This window comes from Podarcis cretensis (genome assembly GCF_951804945.1).
Source record: "Podarcis cretensis genome assembly, chromosome: 9".
NCBI classification, from domain to species: domain Eukaryota; kingdom Metazoa; phylum Chordata; class Lepidosauria; order Squamata; family Lacertidae; genus Podarcis; species Podarcis cretensis.
In genome coordinates, this window is record NC_137178.1 from 27,721,743 (window position 1) to 27,736,461 (window position 14,719).

At 40.3% G+C, this 14,719-nt stretch overlaps 1 protein-coding gene across 2 annotated transcripts in view; it reads right to left on the reverse strand.

Moving 5' to 3' along the window:
- Window positions 1-14,719, reverse strand: part of LOC307223872 (bifunctional heparan sulfate N-deacetylase/N-sulfotransferase 4) — a 128,672-nt gene that overhangs the window by 92,449 nt on the left and 21,504 nt on the right. For both annotated transcript variants that reach the window (XM_079990210.1, XM_079990211.1), the window contains one exon: window positions 13,127-14,382. In XM_079990210.1, the coding sequence (XP_079846336.1) occupies window positions 13,127-14,107 (981 nt within the window). In that variant the 5' untranslated portion in view covers window positions 14,108-14,382. The remainder of the gene's footprint in view (window positions 1-13,126; window positions 14,383-14,719) is intronic.

The window sequence follows — 14,719 nt, forward strand, 5'->3', positions numbered from 1 at the left end:
TTTCTGCTTCTGACTTCCAAGACTTTGCTTGCTCCTTTCCAACCCTTGGGACTAAACTCTGAGAGCTAAATGAGATTAGCTTCTCAGTAAACAGGCAATGGAATGGGTTGTACAAGATCTGAGGAAGAGCCCCAAAAGTCATAAGAATTCCTTTCTTAAAACAATGTACCCATTGAATAGGGTTGGGGGAGAAATTCAACCCACTTTGCATTGAAAAGCAATTATAATTTGAACTTTCTGAAGCAATTCACACTTTTCTGAATTTTGCAATGTGAAGTGATGCATACGAAAATGCATAGACTAGGGCATAAGTGAGTGTAAATATGCATTTATTAGTGCAAATAACATTCAAAAATGTTTTGCAAAAATTTATCTATTGGAATAAATTTGCATTGAAATGAAGAACTTTCACAAGGGCTATTTAAAAAAGAGCAAACCGATATGGAAATATGGAGAACGGAACTCAACAGTGGAAAAATCTGAGAAATTGGCAGATTTACCCACTGCTACTGTTGGAGCAGCACATGGATGATGCCAAATATCTGTTGATGTTTCAAAACTGACTGCTGCTGATTCTGTACAAGAATGCCCAGGCAGTAAAGTGTAAGGAGTTTTGCTCTACAGCCACCATTCTCCTCTCTCTCTTTCCATCTGTCTATTAGGCATACACTCCAATGAATTAATAATGCTCCTGTCTGAACTGGGTTGCTTGGAAATTTCTTGTATAATGATACTAAGTGGTGCTGTTGGCCTCAGAGCTATTTCTTCTCCATGCATTTAGAAGACAAAGACCTATTTAAAGAAACATAAGTAATATTGTTACTAGCGGAAGTGCATTACAACTGACATTCTTCGTGAAGTGTTTATTGCAGCGCTGAGTGCTTTTAAGACAATAATTATGACTGCTCTTTAAGTTTAGATTAGCTATCCTTTCTGCCATGGCACTGATTCACAACTTAATGTGTTGTTTTCTGATGCAGGAAACAATGGGTGGTGGTTGTTTTCCCTTTTTCCTGTTGATTAATGTGCATTATTGTTTAAAACACAGGTTAATGTAGAGTTCTATGAAACATGACAACAGTTGACTTCAAGATGTTCCATGCTTTTTTAAAAATGAAAAAAGTGATTCATCTGCTGCAGTTGCTTCATTGCAGAGGCCTATTGAAAGGAACCTGGATAACATGCAACAATTCCAGCACGTTATGGACTTGAAAGTTATCTTTATTGTTATTGCTAGTTATAATAATAAAGTTTATATTGCTACCCATCAATAAATATTCATTGGGCAACATACAAGAAAATGGGTCAGGTTGGTGCATCCATTCATTATGGAAGTGAAGCAATTCTAATATCAATCAATCAGTTTTGTGATGGACCTCTAGAGACCAAAAACCCAAAACAAAACCCTATGCCAAAGATGAGGTATAAAAGACTGTGTGCCAGCAGGAGGAAGAGGAGTTGGCACTGGACACCGCAACACAGACTTGCAATGTCACACACACACGCCTGCCCATCGCATTGCAGTGGCAGGCACACACAAGGTGGCACCGCTGCATTACAGTCCAAATCCTGAACCAAGTTAGGCAATTTTGGCAAATCCAGACGTTGACTGGATTCAGTAGGGATAATATCCAATCACCTAGGTCAGGTCATTCCACCTGGAGTGATCTGGAGCTGTTGAAAGATGTTGGGTGGGGGCTTAGAAGGAAAGGCAGGAGAAGAAGAGTTTGGATTTGATATCCCACTTTATCACTACCCTAAGGAGTCTCAAAGCGGCTAACAGTCTCCTTTCCCTTCCTCCCCCACAACAAACACTCTGTGAGGTGAGTGAGGCTGAGAGACTTCAAAGAAGTGTGACTAGCCCAAGGTCACCCAGCAGCTGCATGTGGAGGAGCGGGGAATCGAACCCGGTTCACCAGATTATGAGTCCACTGCTCTTAACCACTACACCACACTGGCTCTCGTCTGCAAAGAGCAGCATGGAACTGTTTGCAAAAGGGCCTTCAAACAGCCCCCACTGTACTTTTGCTGCAATTATCTGGTTTGCTAGTTCATTCCCTGCAGGCGGCACACTAGTGAAGCAGACCTCAGCAGGACCAGGATCAGATGGAGGGGTGGGGGTGAGGCTGCACAGCCTAGTTCTTATCTAGGCAGCAACTGAATGGGAGAAGGGGAGGGAAGAGACAGTGCACTAATGATCTGCCTGCAGCGGACAGGAGATTAGAGTGGGGAGCCAACCCACTATTGAACAGTGCACCTTTAAGTAAAAGCCACAGTAAGACTCAGAGCAGATTCAGGAATAATGTTAAGAATTAAGCCCAATGTTGGCCAGTGCCAGTTGTGAGAATGGTTTGGTATCTAGTGGAACCCAGGCAAGCTCAGCAATGCCCACAAAATGCCACATTTCTGGAATTCTGCTGGGCTCTGCTGGTGGAGATATCACCCTCTTTGCCCACATGTTTGGTGGCCAGCAGGAGGATGGCTGAGCTGGCAGAAGTGAGCAGAGCCGTGGCATGGGAAGGTTCACATTGCTTCCCCTAATCATTCATTCCAGTGGTTCCACTCCCATTTTCTCTCAAAATAACAAAATAATGTACTTGCTCTCAATATATATATATATATATATATATATACACACACACACACACACACACACACACATATATATATATATATATATATATATAATATTATATAGCTTGCTAAGCTACATAATATATATTATGTAGCTTGCTAAGGTTTTGAGATGAGAACTTCATTAGAATATATAGCAAGTGCCAAAGTCAGTTCCAGGCTAAATACCAATGCACACATTAATCCAGAAGATGTAAACAAGGCCAGTTTGTATTAGAATTAGCAAAGATAGAATCCACCAAGTCTCCCTACTTAAATGCATTAGACGGTTTTGAAGCCTGTCCACATGAACACAGCGAGCTTCAAAAGCTGAAATTATGTTAAAAGTTGAGCAGAGCATGCCCCGAAAATTTTCAACTTGAAGCATTCCTAGTGTTATGAATCATTTACGAAACAGGTGCCATGGATGTTTACAACAACACAGGTCTACAAAAGTGCAACAAAACAACAACATAGTGTTAGAAGAAAATCTAACAGCAAATCCACTGTTTATGTTGAGCTTAAGATTTGGCAAATGCTTCTCACTAATTAAAGACAATTACATTTAGTGTTTGTGGGAAATAGAAGCATTTTAAGGTTCAGAATGACTTGTGGGACAAAATAGAGGCCATCTTGATGGAAATGAAAAGAATATGCAACCTATATTTGTAATTATTATCTGAAAAGGACATAAGCAACTTTTAAGACATTAAAATTGTTTTATAATTTGTGTAGGGAGGAAAAACTATGCAGAATATCATCCAGATATAGAGGTGTCCTAATCAGACTCAATGTCCTAATCAGAGTAGACCCAGTCCCAGTGCTTTTTTCCTAAAAAAAAAATGTTTAGGGGTACTCTCATTTTGACTCAGGAAAATCACCATTCTATAGTTCAAATAGGGGAAAATAAATACAGTAAATGGACAAAAGTACAAAGATTCACAAAATGTTTAGGGGTATGTGTACCCCTGCGGTCCCCCCCCAGAAAAAACACACTGGGTAGACCTATTGAAATTAATGGACCTAGCTTAGCCATGTTCATTTACTTCAGTGGGTCTACTCTGAATAAAACTTAGTTGAATACCACCCGATGAGGAAATTGACTTTATCCATTGCTTTCTGCTGGTGGTTAAACCAATTAACAAGGCATATTATGTGTTCATGTCCAGTTTGCATGTTCCCCACAGGCATCTGTCTGGCCACTGTGACAACAGGATGCTGGACTAGATGGGCCAGTTGCCTGATCCAGCAGGCTCTTCTTATGTTCATGTGGTCTTCAAAGGCATACTTCTACTTTAACCAAAAAAGGGAGTTGCTTCCTTTTTAGCTACCTCCTGTCTAGCTTCCTGAAATAGTAAGGCAATGAACAAAACCAAAACAAGTGAACAAACTATTAATACACTGCTTAATTTTGCCACACTCTCCTAAATATTTCACATTGTTCAACAAAGAATAGAGAAGCTGAAGAGCTCTAATTGGAGGGAATTACTTTGGTTCTCTGTGCGAAAAGGACTAATTGATTTAATTCCTGTTCCTGGAAATGTACATGCAACTGTTCATTAATTTAGAAGTTCATATAATCCTCTCAATCCAAACTAGAAATTCCTTTCCTGATAGGATTCCTGCAGCAGTTCCAGTGTTTGTTCCTGAGCCATGTTCATTGAAGGCCAATTTTCTTGAAGAAGGATGACAGCCTGATATTACATGTGGTTAGGGACAAAGATGGGTCAAACGTCTACCCCAAACGCAGATTGCATTAGCACCAGTGAGGAGGATGGGGAATGGTGTGCACAATCCTATTAAGGCACAATCCTATTATATACTGGAAATTACACACACTGGGTGGAACGGGACATGTGAAAAATGTGCTATCTCTATTCCCTGTTCCCCAAGCTCTCTGCAAGTTCAAGGGTGCAAGATTGGCACCAAGGGTTGACATAATCATGTTCTTGCCAACAGTAGGCCCCACTAACAAGACCTCCATAGACCAACTCCACCTCTTGCCCACTGCAACTTGTTTGTCCACCAGCCTTTCACTGTGGCCCTGATAATGGTGGTGATAAGTAGTAGATGCCACTGCCTGCTTGATCATTGGCCTGGTGGTAGCAATGATGAGGAAGAAGAAGAGCATCTGCTGAAGATGGTGATGAAGAGGTTGACTCACTAAGAGAGGCAGGCCCTTGGAGGATGTCTTGCCCAAGGGCATTACAAAACCTGGAACTGACAATGACTGTCAGATGTTGGGATTTTGATTATACATGTGTAGGCTTCTCACATGATGTAGAGCCCAGATTTTCCAGGGTTCTTGATCACACAAAAGCCTCTGAGTACAGAAGGCTTCATTGCTTCACGCCGGTTGTGAGGACCCTTTGGCTGCTGAGCTACATCTCCCATTATTTCAGCTTTTTGAACATGCTTGCTGAGGGTGCTGAGAGTTGTAATTCAGCAATGTACGGCGGGTCAAAAGTTACCCACACCTGATTCAGTTAGCCTCAAATTCCTGGAAGGTGAGGGGGAATGGGCACAAGTGGGTAGAGTTAATATGCTTGGTCCTGTGTTCCTCCTTGTATGTGGCATTTTACAATAACGCCTGGATAAGGCTATGATGGTAATTAAAGACCAGAAATCACAGCGTGGTCTGTCATTTGTAATGTGGCATCTTTTGTGGGAATCTCTCTTATTTTTAATGAGGAAGATTAACGTATGAAGTCAAACAAGTTCTTCATCCCACAGGTGAGCAGAACCCCTGAGAATCGTAGGCTTGCCTCTGACAATTTTATTGGACTCAAACACATTCTTTGTGCATCTTTTACAGTACCCTTAAGTTGGCATTCAAACTGGATGCAATGAAAATGGATGGGAAGAGGAACACCAGACTCCTAGTGTGTGTAATTTTGAATGTGTGAAGCAGGGTGCAGCCATGAACTTGTTTATCACAGTGCTCCCCTTCCTTTCATCCTGCTCCCCTCACCTTGCACTTGCATCATATCCAGGTTGAAGGCATGTTTGTTAAGTCTTTAATGCTCTTGGGCAACCAACACTCTGCAATAAATGCCAAGAAAGAAGAAATGCACCTAATGTAATTTATACTATCAACATAGGGGTACTCACAGACTTTTGATTTTATACACACATTTTATGCCAACTATATCTAAAAGTTTGGCCACAGATGGGGAAGGATTTGGGATGGGGGGGGCAGCCCACATTTTCTTTTCTGTCCTTTGTATGTAATAACATCAGTGATTCTTTCAGAAGGATCAGAGAATGTACCAAATGGAAGCACTATAATTAGTTTTATCGCACCTAACGCCTTCTCCAGAACACATGTAGGATATAGTCCCCTGATGTTATGGTGCTATTTCATTCCCTATGATCAAAAGATCTGTGTGACTCTTATATGTATTTGTGTCTTTATGGCACTGAAATGAGAGCCTCTTTCAGAGTTCAAAGTGCTTTTTAATGCACAAAGACCAGGTGAGGGTAAAAAATAGAGGCCTTCAAAAATCCAAGGAAGTGTCAAAGACTAATGGCATTTTATATCATTTGAGAAGTAAGGGATGAAGGTTAATGCTTAGAACATGCGAACCAAAGGGAATGTTTGAGGGTCATGAGGCCCAGAGGGAAATTGAATAAATGCACAGAGAAGGCTCCTAAAGCGTGTTCTCCCTAACAGAGAGCACATGTTGCGGTTGGGAACAGGCCACCCTCCAGTGACTAGGCAAATTTAGTTGGAACCGAACCATTTAAATGGTTAAACTGGGTTGCTGGGGTGTTTGATTGTTGCCAATTTGGAGGAGGGGTCAGAGTCTATATATACAAGGGCCAGACGTTGGCTCGGCCTCTCGGCCGTTTTGCATCGGATCACCCTCCCTCCCTCCCTTTTTGTTTAAAGGGGGGTAATTTTGGATTGCTTGACCTTGCTATGCCTGTCATGGGGTCGTTCACCTTGGTGTGGGGGCCTGGTAGGAATTTTGCCATCTGGCTGATTGGCTGGTGCCATTTGGTTTTTGCCTACTGCGTAGCAAATTGTCACAACTTGTAAGGTTGGCGGTTAGGCATTGGTTAAATTGGTGCTTGGAGGGGTAAGTGCCTACCCCTCCAAATGATGCGAAAGGGAATTCCGTTAAAGGAATCCAGGGGCTTGCCATTCTTTCGTCCTTGTCCCCGGAGTCGGACTTGGGCTGTGCAAGCCCCACAGGAACATGAGGGTGAGAAGTGATGGTCTGGTGCCCAGCTTCAGTTCTCACCCAATACTTGTTTCCCACGCTGGCTTCCGCTGGTGTCCGGAAGGCCAGCTGGCTTCCGCTGGTGTCCGGAAGGCCAGCTCTGTCCCTGAGGGCAAGGACAGATAGTCTTCACCAATGCCTAAGCAACCACTCACATTTTTGTATTTTAATAAAGTTGTGGCCAAAATTATGCCAAAAACCTTAAACAAAAAATTGATGTGTGAAGTGTGAATTATTGGGGGGTGGGTGGGTACTGTGACTCAACACGCAAACCATGCCATGCACAATCACTTTTTAACACCTAATATCATATAGGAAAACAAGTGCCCTTCTACCAAGAAATGTTTTATAATTGCACCAGGTATTTAATGTATTTCTAGTTGTTCAGAACAAATGAGAAACTATACATTTGGGGTGCATTTTTCCATCTTGGTAGATATACCTGAGCACAGAACAAATAATAGTCATGGTTTATCCCCCCCCCCCCGGTAACTGAACTGAACTGAATTGCCCATTAAAAGGAGAAGATAGGGATACTGAAAATAATAAGGACTGTGAAGTTGTTCACATTCAGTGTTGATTAAGTGTGAGAATAAGCATGGTTATTGTTGTTGTTTTGTTGCTTCTAATGATTTTACTGTTTGTATTGCTATATGTTTTTTAAGTTATACTTTAAATTAGCTTCATGTGCTTTGAAATTTTGCAAACCACCCTGTAAATTTTATTGAGGTCTGGGTGTAAAGCAAACAGATCAATCAAGAAACTACTCCCCCTTCCACACACATTTTGTCAACCTGGAGCATCATTTTTGCACAGTCTGTTAGCAATTTCCTTTTCTTGAATATTTGCATCTCGAATGGGAAACTGGTTTGTGAAAGTCACTGCTGAGTACACTGTGAAATATTCAGACAGTTCTGTCCTTTGAATGTGAAGCTGGTGAATTGTATGTTGCAAATGCAACATAACCAAACCAGAATTGTTTTTTTAACAATTCTGGGCAATAGACAGCATAATGCAAAGCAAAAATCCAATGCTGTACAGTGGAACCTCGGGTTAAGAACTTAATTCATTCTGGAGGTCCATTCTTAACCTGAAACTGTTCTTAACCTGAGGTATTATTTCTGGGTTAGCGGAGTCTGTAACCTGAAGCGTCTGTAACCTGAAGCATCTGTAACCTGAGGTACCAGTGTATTACTCAGCAGCTAGCCAGGTCTAACTTTTAACTCAGTGGTGGGGTGCTATATCCTTTGATAAGGAACTTGCTTCCACCCCAAGTTAGGGTTTTTGGTGGGGCTTGGAACTAATGCCATAGGAAAAAATAAAACCAGTGTACCAAAAGGTCAGGAAGGCTGTTGTGCTAGAATTTTGTTGTCTTCATTTTTCTTTTCATGCACAGGGATATTTTATCGTGGAGACCCATCCAGATGAGCAGCCCTCTTTCCAAGTATCCTGAGATGGAATAGCCCTGTGAGGATTGTACCATGGACCCTTCCTGAACATTTAAATCAGGTATTAGTGTTTTAACACAGCAGAAAAGAACAATCTTTAAAAAAAAGAGCATTAGGCAGCCAGAAATACATAAACCACAGCTCTATATGCTTTAGATTTAATCCATTCTCCTTGTCTCCTCCTGACCTTTTCCTTCTCTTGCAGAGTAGGTTGCTTAAACTCATTGGGGAAGGTCATGCAAACTGATTTTCAGTTCTGTGAGTCTTCATAGATAGTTTTCTAAGTCTCAGTAGTTTTCCCTTACTGTAAACCAATCACAGAGATTTTGTTTTTTCAGTACTGTATAATGTTCATTAGGAAAGAACTTGGCTTGGATACTAATGGACTCTAAAATTCTATGGCCTGTAAATGACTCATTAACAAATACCTAGAGAAACCAATCTTATTTGAAAGCAAATAAAATAAAACACTAAAAATCAGAAGCTTCTGCTAAAAGCTAAATGCAGGCTCCTGATTAATCTCAAGCTGTTGTATTATGCAGGTATCCTCCCTCTTGACAGCAAACATCTTTTATCAATAGGAAGGTATTGATCACAGGTAGCAAAATGGATTAAGGCTGTGCCTCTGGCTACTCCATTCATGCATCCATTGAGTGCAGAGAAAATTCTGATAGCTGTCATGTTTTTCTGCTGCAAACTTTGTGAATGAAGCAAACAGGAAACCAAGGAACTTTACCTGAAGAGCGCAACTCTTATCATTGAACCCCATTTGCCATTTTAATACCCTTCATCCAGTTCAGAGAGATCCTTTCGAAGCTTTTCACAATCCCTGAACAATTTGTTGATGTCAGTGGGACACCACCCTGCTCACCTCTATGAAACAAGTTTAAAAGCACCAGTCCCAATATAAATCATTTGGGGAGCCCACTTCTTACACCCCTACTTTGTGAGCTCGGTCCATTCATTCATTCTCTCTGCTTCCTTTCCTTCAGCCATTACTGATCCATTAGATGATTTATCCTCTTACCCCATGAATGCTAAACTTACTCAAGAGTCTTTGGTGAAGGAGACAGTGCCTACTTCACCACTCCTATCCATGAGCTTTTTGTTCCTCTCAAAGAACTCTAAAAGATTAGAATGCTGTTCTTCAGTACTTTTCTCCAGAACTTCTGCCTTCCATACAGCCATATGGAAGAATTTTGGTTCCTAAAATCAGTGATTATCTGTAGTGTTAATACTATTTTGAGCTCTCATTGTGTTTATTAGAGAGTCTGCAGTGTAGTGGTTAAGGTGTTGGAATAGGAGTTGGGAGGATTTGTGTTCAATTTCCAATTCAGCCATGATGCTCACTTTTAACCCAGCACAATATTTCAGCATAGCCTTTCCCATAGAGTTTTCATGAGGATAATAAAAACATCTATTCTATGCGGAGCTCCTTGGAAGAAGGATTAGGATACAATAGATGTGGGAGATAGGGTTCAACAACCACTTTTTGCATACAAACCCCAAATGCACTCCCCACCCCCCACTTCCTGGTCAAACCCTAACATAGGCTACTGGTCATATCTCATAGGCATTTATTTCCTGGCAAACCATAACCTTAGCTCAAGTCTAATGTCCATACCACCTCCATTTTGGTTAAACCATAAGCAACTTTCAGATAATCTTCACCAAACAAAATTGGTCATTTAACTGTCTAATGAAAAATGTATTTAAAATACACATTTAAGCCACACAAAGTGTTCACCAAAAAATATAGCGACATTTAAGTACCTGCTTGATTTTCTGGAAGGCATATAGTTTCTCAAAATGCAATTCTGATACACGCTTCAGTAATATGAAAATATCTCCTGATTTTGCAAAATGTCTAGAGAAATCTGTCTGTGAGTTCCCCATTTCTTGTGATGGAGAAACCTACAAGACCAGAAATTTTATAGCCCAGAATCATTACAGAAATAAGGTGGTTGTTGTTGTTTTACGGCAGAAAGCATTTTTGAACACATAGTTGGCTGTAATGTCTGAGTTATATAGCTTCATATTCTCTCACTTGGTTTTTTAAAAATAAAAAAATACCCCAAATATTAGCCTGCACAGGAGCAGCCATACCAGGAACAGAGTCACCTTCCCAGAGAGGTTCACCTGGTTTTTCCTCTCTGATCATTTCAGCACCTTTTAATTCATCCAGGGTTTTAATTGTTTTAAGTTTTGGTTGTAAATTGTTTTATGTTGTCTCATTGTTGTTGTTGTCTTTTATTATTTATTGTTGATTTCTCTTATTCTTCCTTGCATTTTTATGTTGTTTTGTTTAAAGCCACATGAAGAATATCTATTGATAGGTGGCTATAAAAATAATAAATACATGCAAATAAATATAATATGTGAATGAGGCAGGCATGTGGATGGCTGCACTCATCACATCTACTTTGCCCCCAATTCTTGGAACTCTAATGTGGAGTGATAGTTTATAAGATTGGATCCTAAGTGCAATTAATTACAGAAATCTGACTGCAACAAATTGCACTTTCTTCCAAGTAAATTTAGTTACATTGAGGCTGCAAGTCTGCTGTTATGGTAACAGAAGTGAGAAGTGTGATACAATATTGCATATAACCAGGAAAGCCACCATAATCTGATGGACTTGATTTCCACTGCAAATATTCTAGTTCTGTAAAAATAGAACATCCCCAAACACACATGTATGTATGTATGTATGTATGCATGCTTATTCTATTGTTCTCAAGGTGTGGCATTAAGGCAGCTTCCAAAAATAACACGGGGGGGGGGGACCCACACATGTAACTAGTAACTAGTAACTGAATAAATGAATGAATGACCTATTACTAAAAAGCGTTTGAGATCTTCTAGTACCATTTGAAAGAATGGGATGGACTTTGCCTGGGGCATGAAAGATAGCAAAGATGGTGCCAAGCAAGTATGTTAAGTGAGTTTTGTAATTAAGGTGCTGCTATCAAAAAGGCCCTATTAAGTCTCTAATCACCAAACCCCAGAAAGCAGATATGACCGGACAGGAGCCTCAGCATATCTTGATTAATGGATAGCTTATGCTGGAAAAAATGTCATTTTGATGCCCAGGTTCTATATGATTCTGTCTGATTTTTTTTTCCATCAGGAAAACGTATTGTCAGAAGCTCAAAGTGAAAAATCTTGGACAAGATCCTGCTGCTGGGGTTGAGAATGAGGAATGCACCATTAAATTCCACCCCAATGAAAACAAAGAACAGTCTCTGGACTTGGCTGGGCATCTGGATATGCCTCTTATTTATTTCTGCAGCTCCTAACATCAAGGTTATTTGAGACACTATGCATGGGGTGGAAAAGCAAAAAAAAACTCTGCAAAAACAAAGAGAGAGGTTTGCAAATCCATATATACACAAGTCAACAAAGAATTTATTCAGAAAGCAGATTGTTCAATTTAAGTGATGCAACATTTTAAGGCTGTGGTTCAAAGTATCTCATTATGGAACCTTATACGGGCCTTTGTTTGATTCATTAGGGAACAGCTGGAGTTTCAGGTTTCTTTTCACCACTTGTTGTCCTGGCCTGGATAACAAAGAAATCAAATGGCAAACATTTGATGAGCCATGCCCTATCTTTATGATTTGATTTCTTTGGAATTGTGGCCAGGACAACAGGTGAGGAAAAGAAGCTCAAAGAGGGTGCTTATATATGTGTATATATATTTGTATATATCTTAGAGAGAGAGAGAGAGGAAAAAAACCCCAGCATTTACAAGGTGAACAATCACCCATAAATGAAAATCTCTCTGTACTGAAATGGAGAAATGGTTGTAGTTTTGGCTCCCATAATGATGATTAATTCGATATTTAGATACATTTAGACAATTCCCAGGGAGAATTTAATTAGGTATATCGCTAGTCCTGCTAATTTATTTTTAATCTCAAAATTGTATGTAAGGCTTGCCCAGTCTCTTCCCTGAGGATTCCTTTGGCTGTAACTTCCAAGAACATTTCCCTTCAAGTCAACAAGAGTGTCTTAGCAGGATGCAAACTTTATTAGTACAAAGACACTTAATTGTTTTACATAGTGGCCCATGGGTGCATTGAGGCCTACTAAATCCAGAGCTCAGTGAGCTCCCTTGGATGACCAAGTTGTTTATTCACTATTTTTGGGTTTGCCACCCTTCTGATGCTGTTCTTACTAGCAAAAGCATTGGTCCACTAGCCTGACGATCATTGCTAAGATGTGGAGGACAGGTAGTTCTGATTAGCTTCCCACCTCAAAATTTACCCTAGCAGAAATGTTAGAGACAAGTCCTCTAACTGGAAACAAATAAATCCAGACATTTTAAGCCTAAATACAAACAAAAATCAGTGTGGTGTATTGGAGACAGAGTGTCAGACAGGGACTGAAGGGACCTGGCTTCCCATTCATCTGTGAAGCTCATTGGATGGCCTTGGGCTAATCAGATCCTTCTTCCTCACCCGCCTCACAAGGCTGTTGTGAAGATCAGATTGGAGGCAGGACTCATATGTTCTTTTGAGAAGTTTGGAGAATGGATAGCTTTACAACAGGCAATGAATCAATAAATAAAACGCCTAACCTCTATCCTTTAAACACCTATAGCAGGGATGGCAAAACTGTGGCCCTACAAATGTTGTTGGATGCCAGTTCCCATCAGCCTCAGCCAGCAAAGTCAAGGATGATTGTCCCAGGTTCTCTTCCCCTGAGTGAAAGGATTGGTGGATGCTTGCAAACTGCAGGACAAAACACTGTTGAGAGGTATTACTAGCCTTCTGATGCTTTATGTGTCAGAAATGTATTGCTTAGAAGAGCTTTCACCATTCACTCTTGTCTTACCTTCACATCTTTAACATTCATCCTTGTCCCTTCCTTCCCAACAAAGATGTCATCGATGTCGACAAGAATGTATCTATCCAAGGACAATGTAAGCCTCTTCCCTGACAGGAAGGAGATGGCATCTATAAAAATGAGTTTGTGCAGCCAAAAGTTCAAATTGTTTCCAAAAAGAACTCTTTGAATCCCATCATGGAGCCCCAGGTCCTGAATCACTGTGGCATAGAGAGAAGCCTTAGGCAGTGATACTGGGAATGGTTTGGAAGCTTGAAATTCTGTTAAAAGCACTGGTTGATAAGTGGAGTGATTATATTGGAAAATGGTCCAGTCTTCACCAGGTAATGGGCCTTTCTCAACCCTTGGGGCTTTGGTAATGTGAAGCAGAGGAGACTGGGGGTTTACTAAGCAGTTTTGCAGAGCGGCATTATTGTAGAGATGTAATGGAAATCCTTTGAGTTTAGTGCTCGACAAGCTGTTCTCATTGGCTTTATGAAAACCAATTATGCTAACACTGTATTCCACACAGTATTTTTCCAGGAGTTCTCTATTCCATGAATCCATGGAGGTGTACTTCAAAATATTTTCATAGATTACAAGGATGTATTTCCCTTTGCCATTGTCTGCCAGTGGAGGAAGGTCCCCTTTTCCTGATGCAATCACCATCTGAAACTGAAACCGACTTGACTCCAGAATGGCTATGATGTCTTGGCCGAGCTGAGAGTACTGGCTCTCCACAAAGAGCAGCACAGTCGGGTCAGTCCTAGATGGATCTATGGGCTTCACCGTTTTAAGCTCCATTGACCTGTATGGCAAGAGTTTAAGATCCTCACACTCCGCCCCTCCTGTGGTATCAATGAGGGCTATTTCCTGCTTGTGACCTGTATACAAGTAATAAGCAGAAATGACTATGCTCGCTAAGCAGAAGGTGGCTAAGAGAACGACCAATGTTCGAAAACTTCTACGAAGCTTCACAATAAGATTCATGTTTTTTGCAGCACTTTATGTTTGTTCATTTAGTTACTAAAAAAACAACAATTGGCTTCTTCCTTCTAAAGTGCCATTATAAACAGAGCAAGTGATGGTGTCAGTACCACTCTCCAAACGTTCATGTGACCATTGCAATGCATTTATAAGGGGAGTGTTCAAAACTATGAAACTCTCAGAGCTGGAAGTCCAAAGAGTTGGAAATCTATATTGGAAGTCGTCTTCACTGAATGCGCCAGTTGCCAATAATCAATGGAGAAGACAATTAACATTATCTGCAACAAAGTGAGAAATTAGAGTAGGTTAAGAAAAATCCATACAGCAATTAAAATGTGTTAATTAAATAAGCTAGTCACCTTTAAAAAAAAAGTTCTATTGATTCCACCATAGATGACGACAGTGGGATGCCTTCATAGTGTCATTTAAGTGTGGAAAAATATTTATAATTTATCATTATTATTATTATTTTTTAAATGCTATAGTAATTAGAGTTGGAATGAATCGTGTTACAAAAAAGCAGAATTAAGGTTAAGATAACTTCACTTTAAAGGTTAGTTGCAAGCAGAATGATGGCAAAGAGGTATTTTAGGTTAAGGTAAATCTTAACCAAAC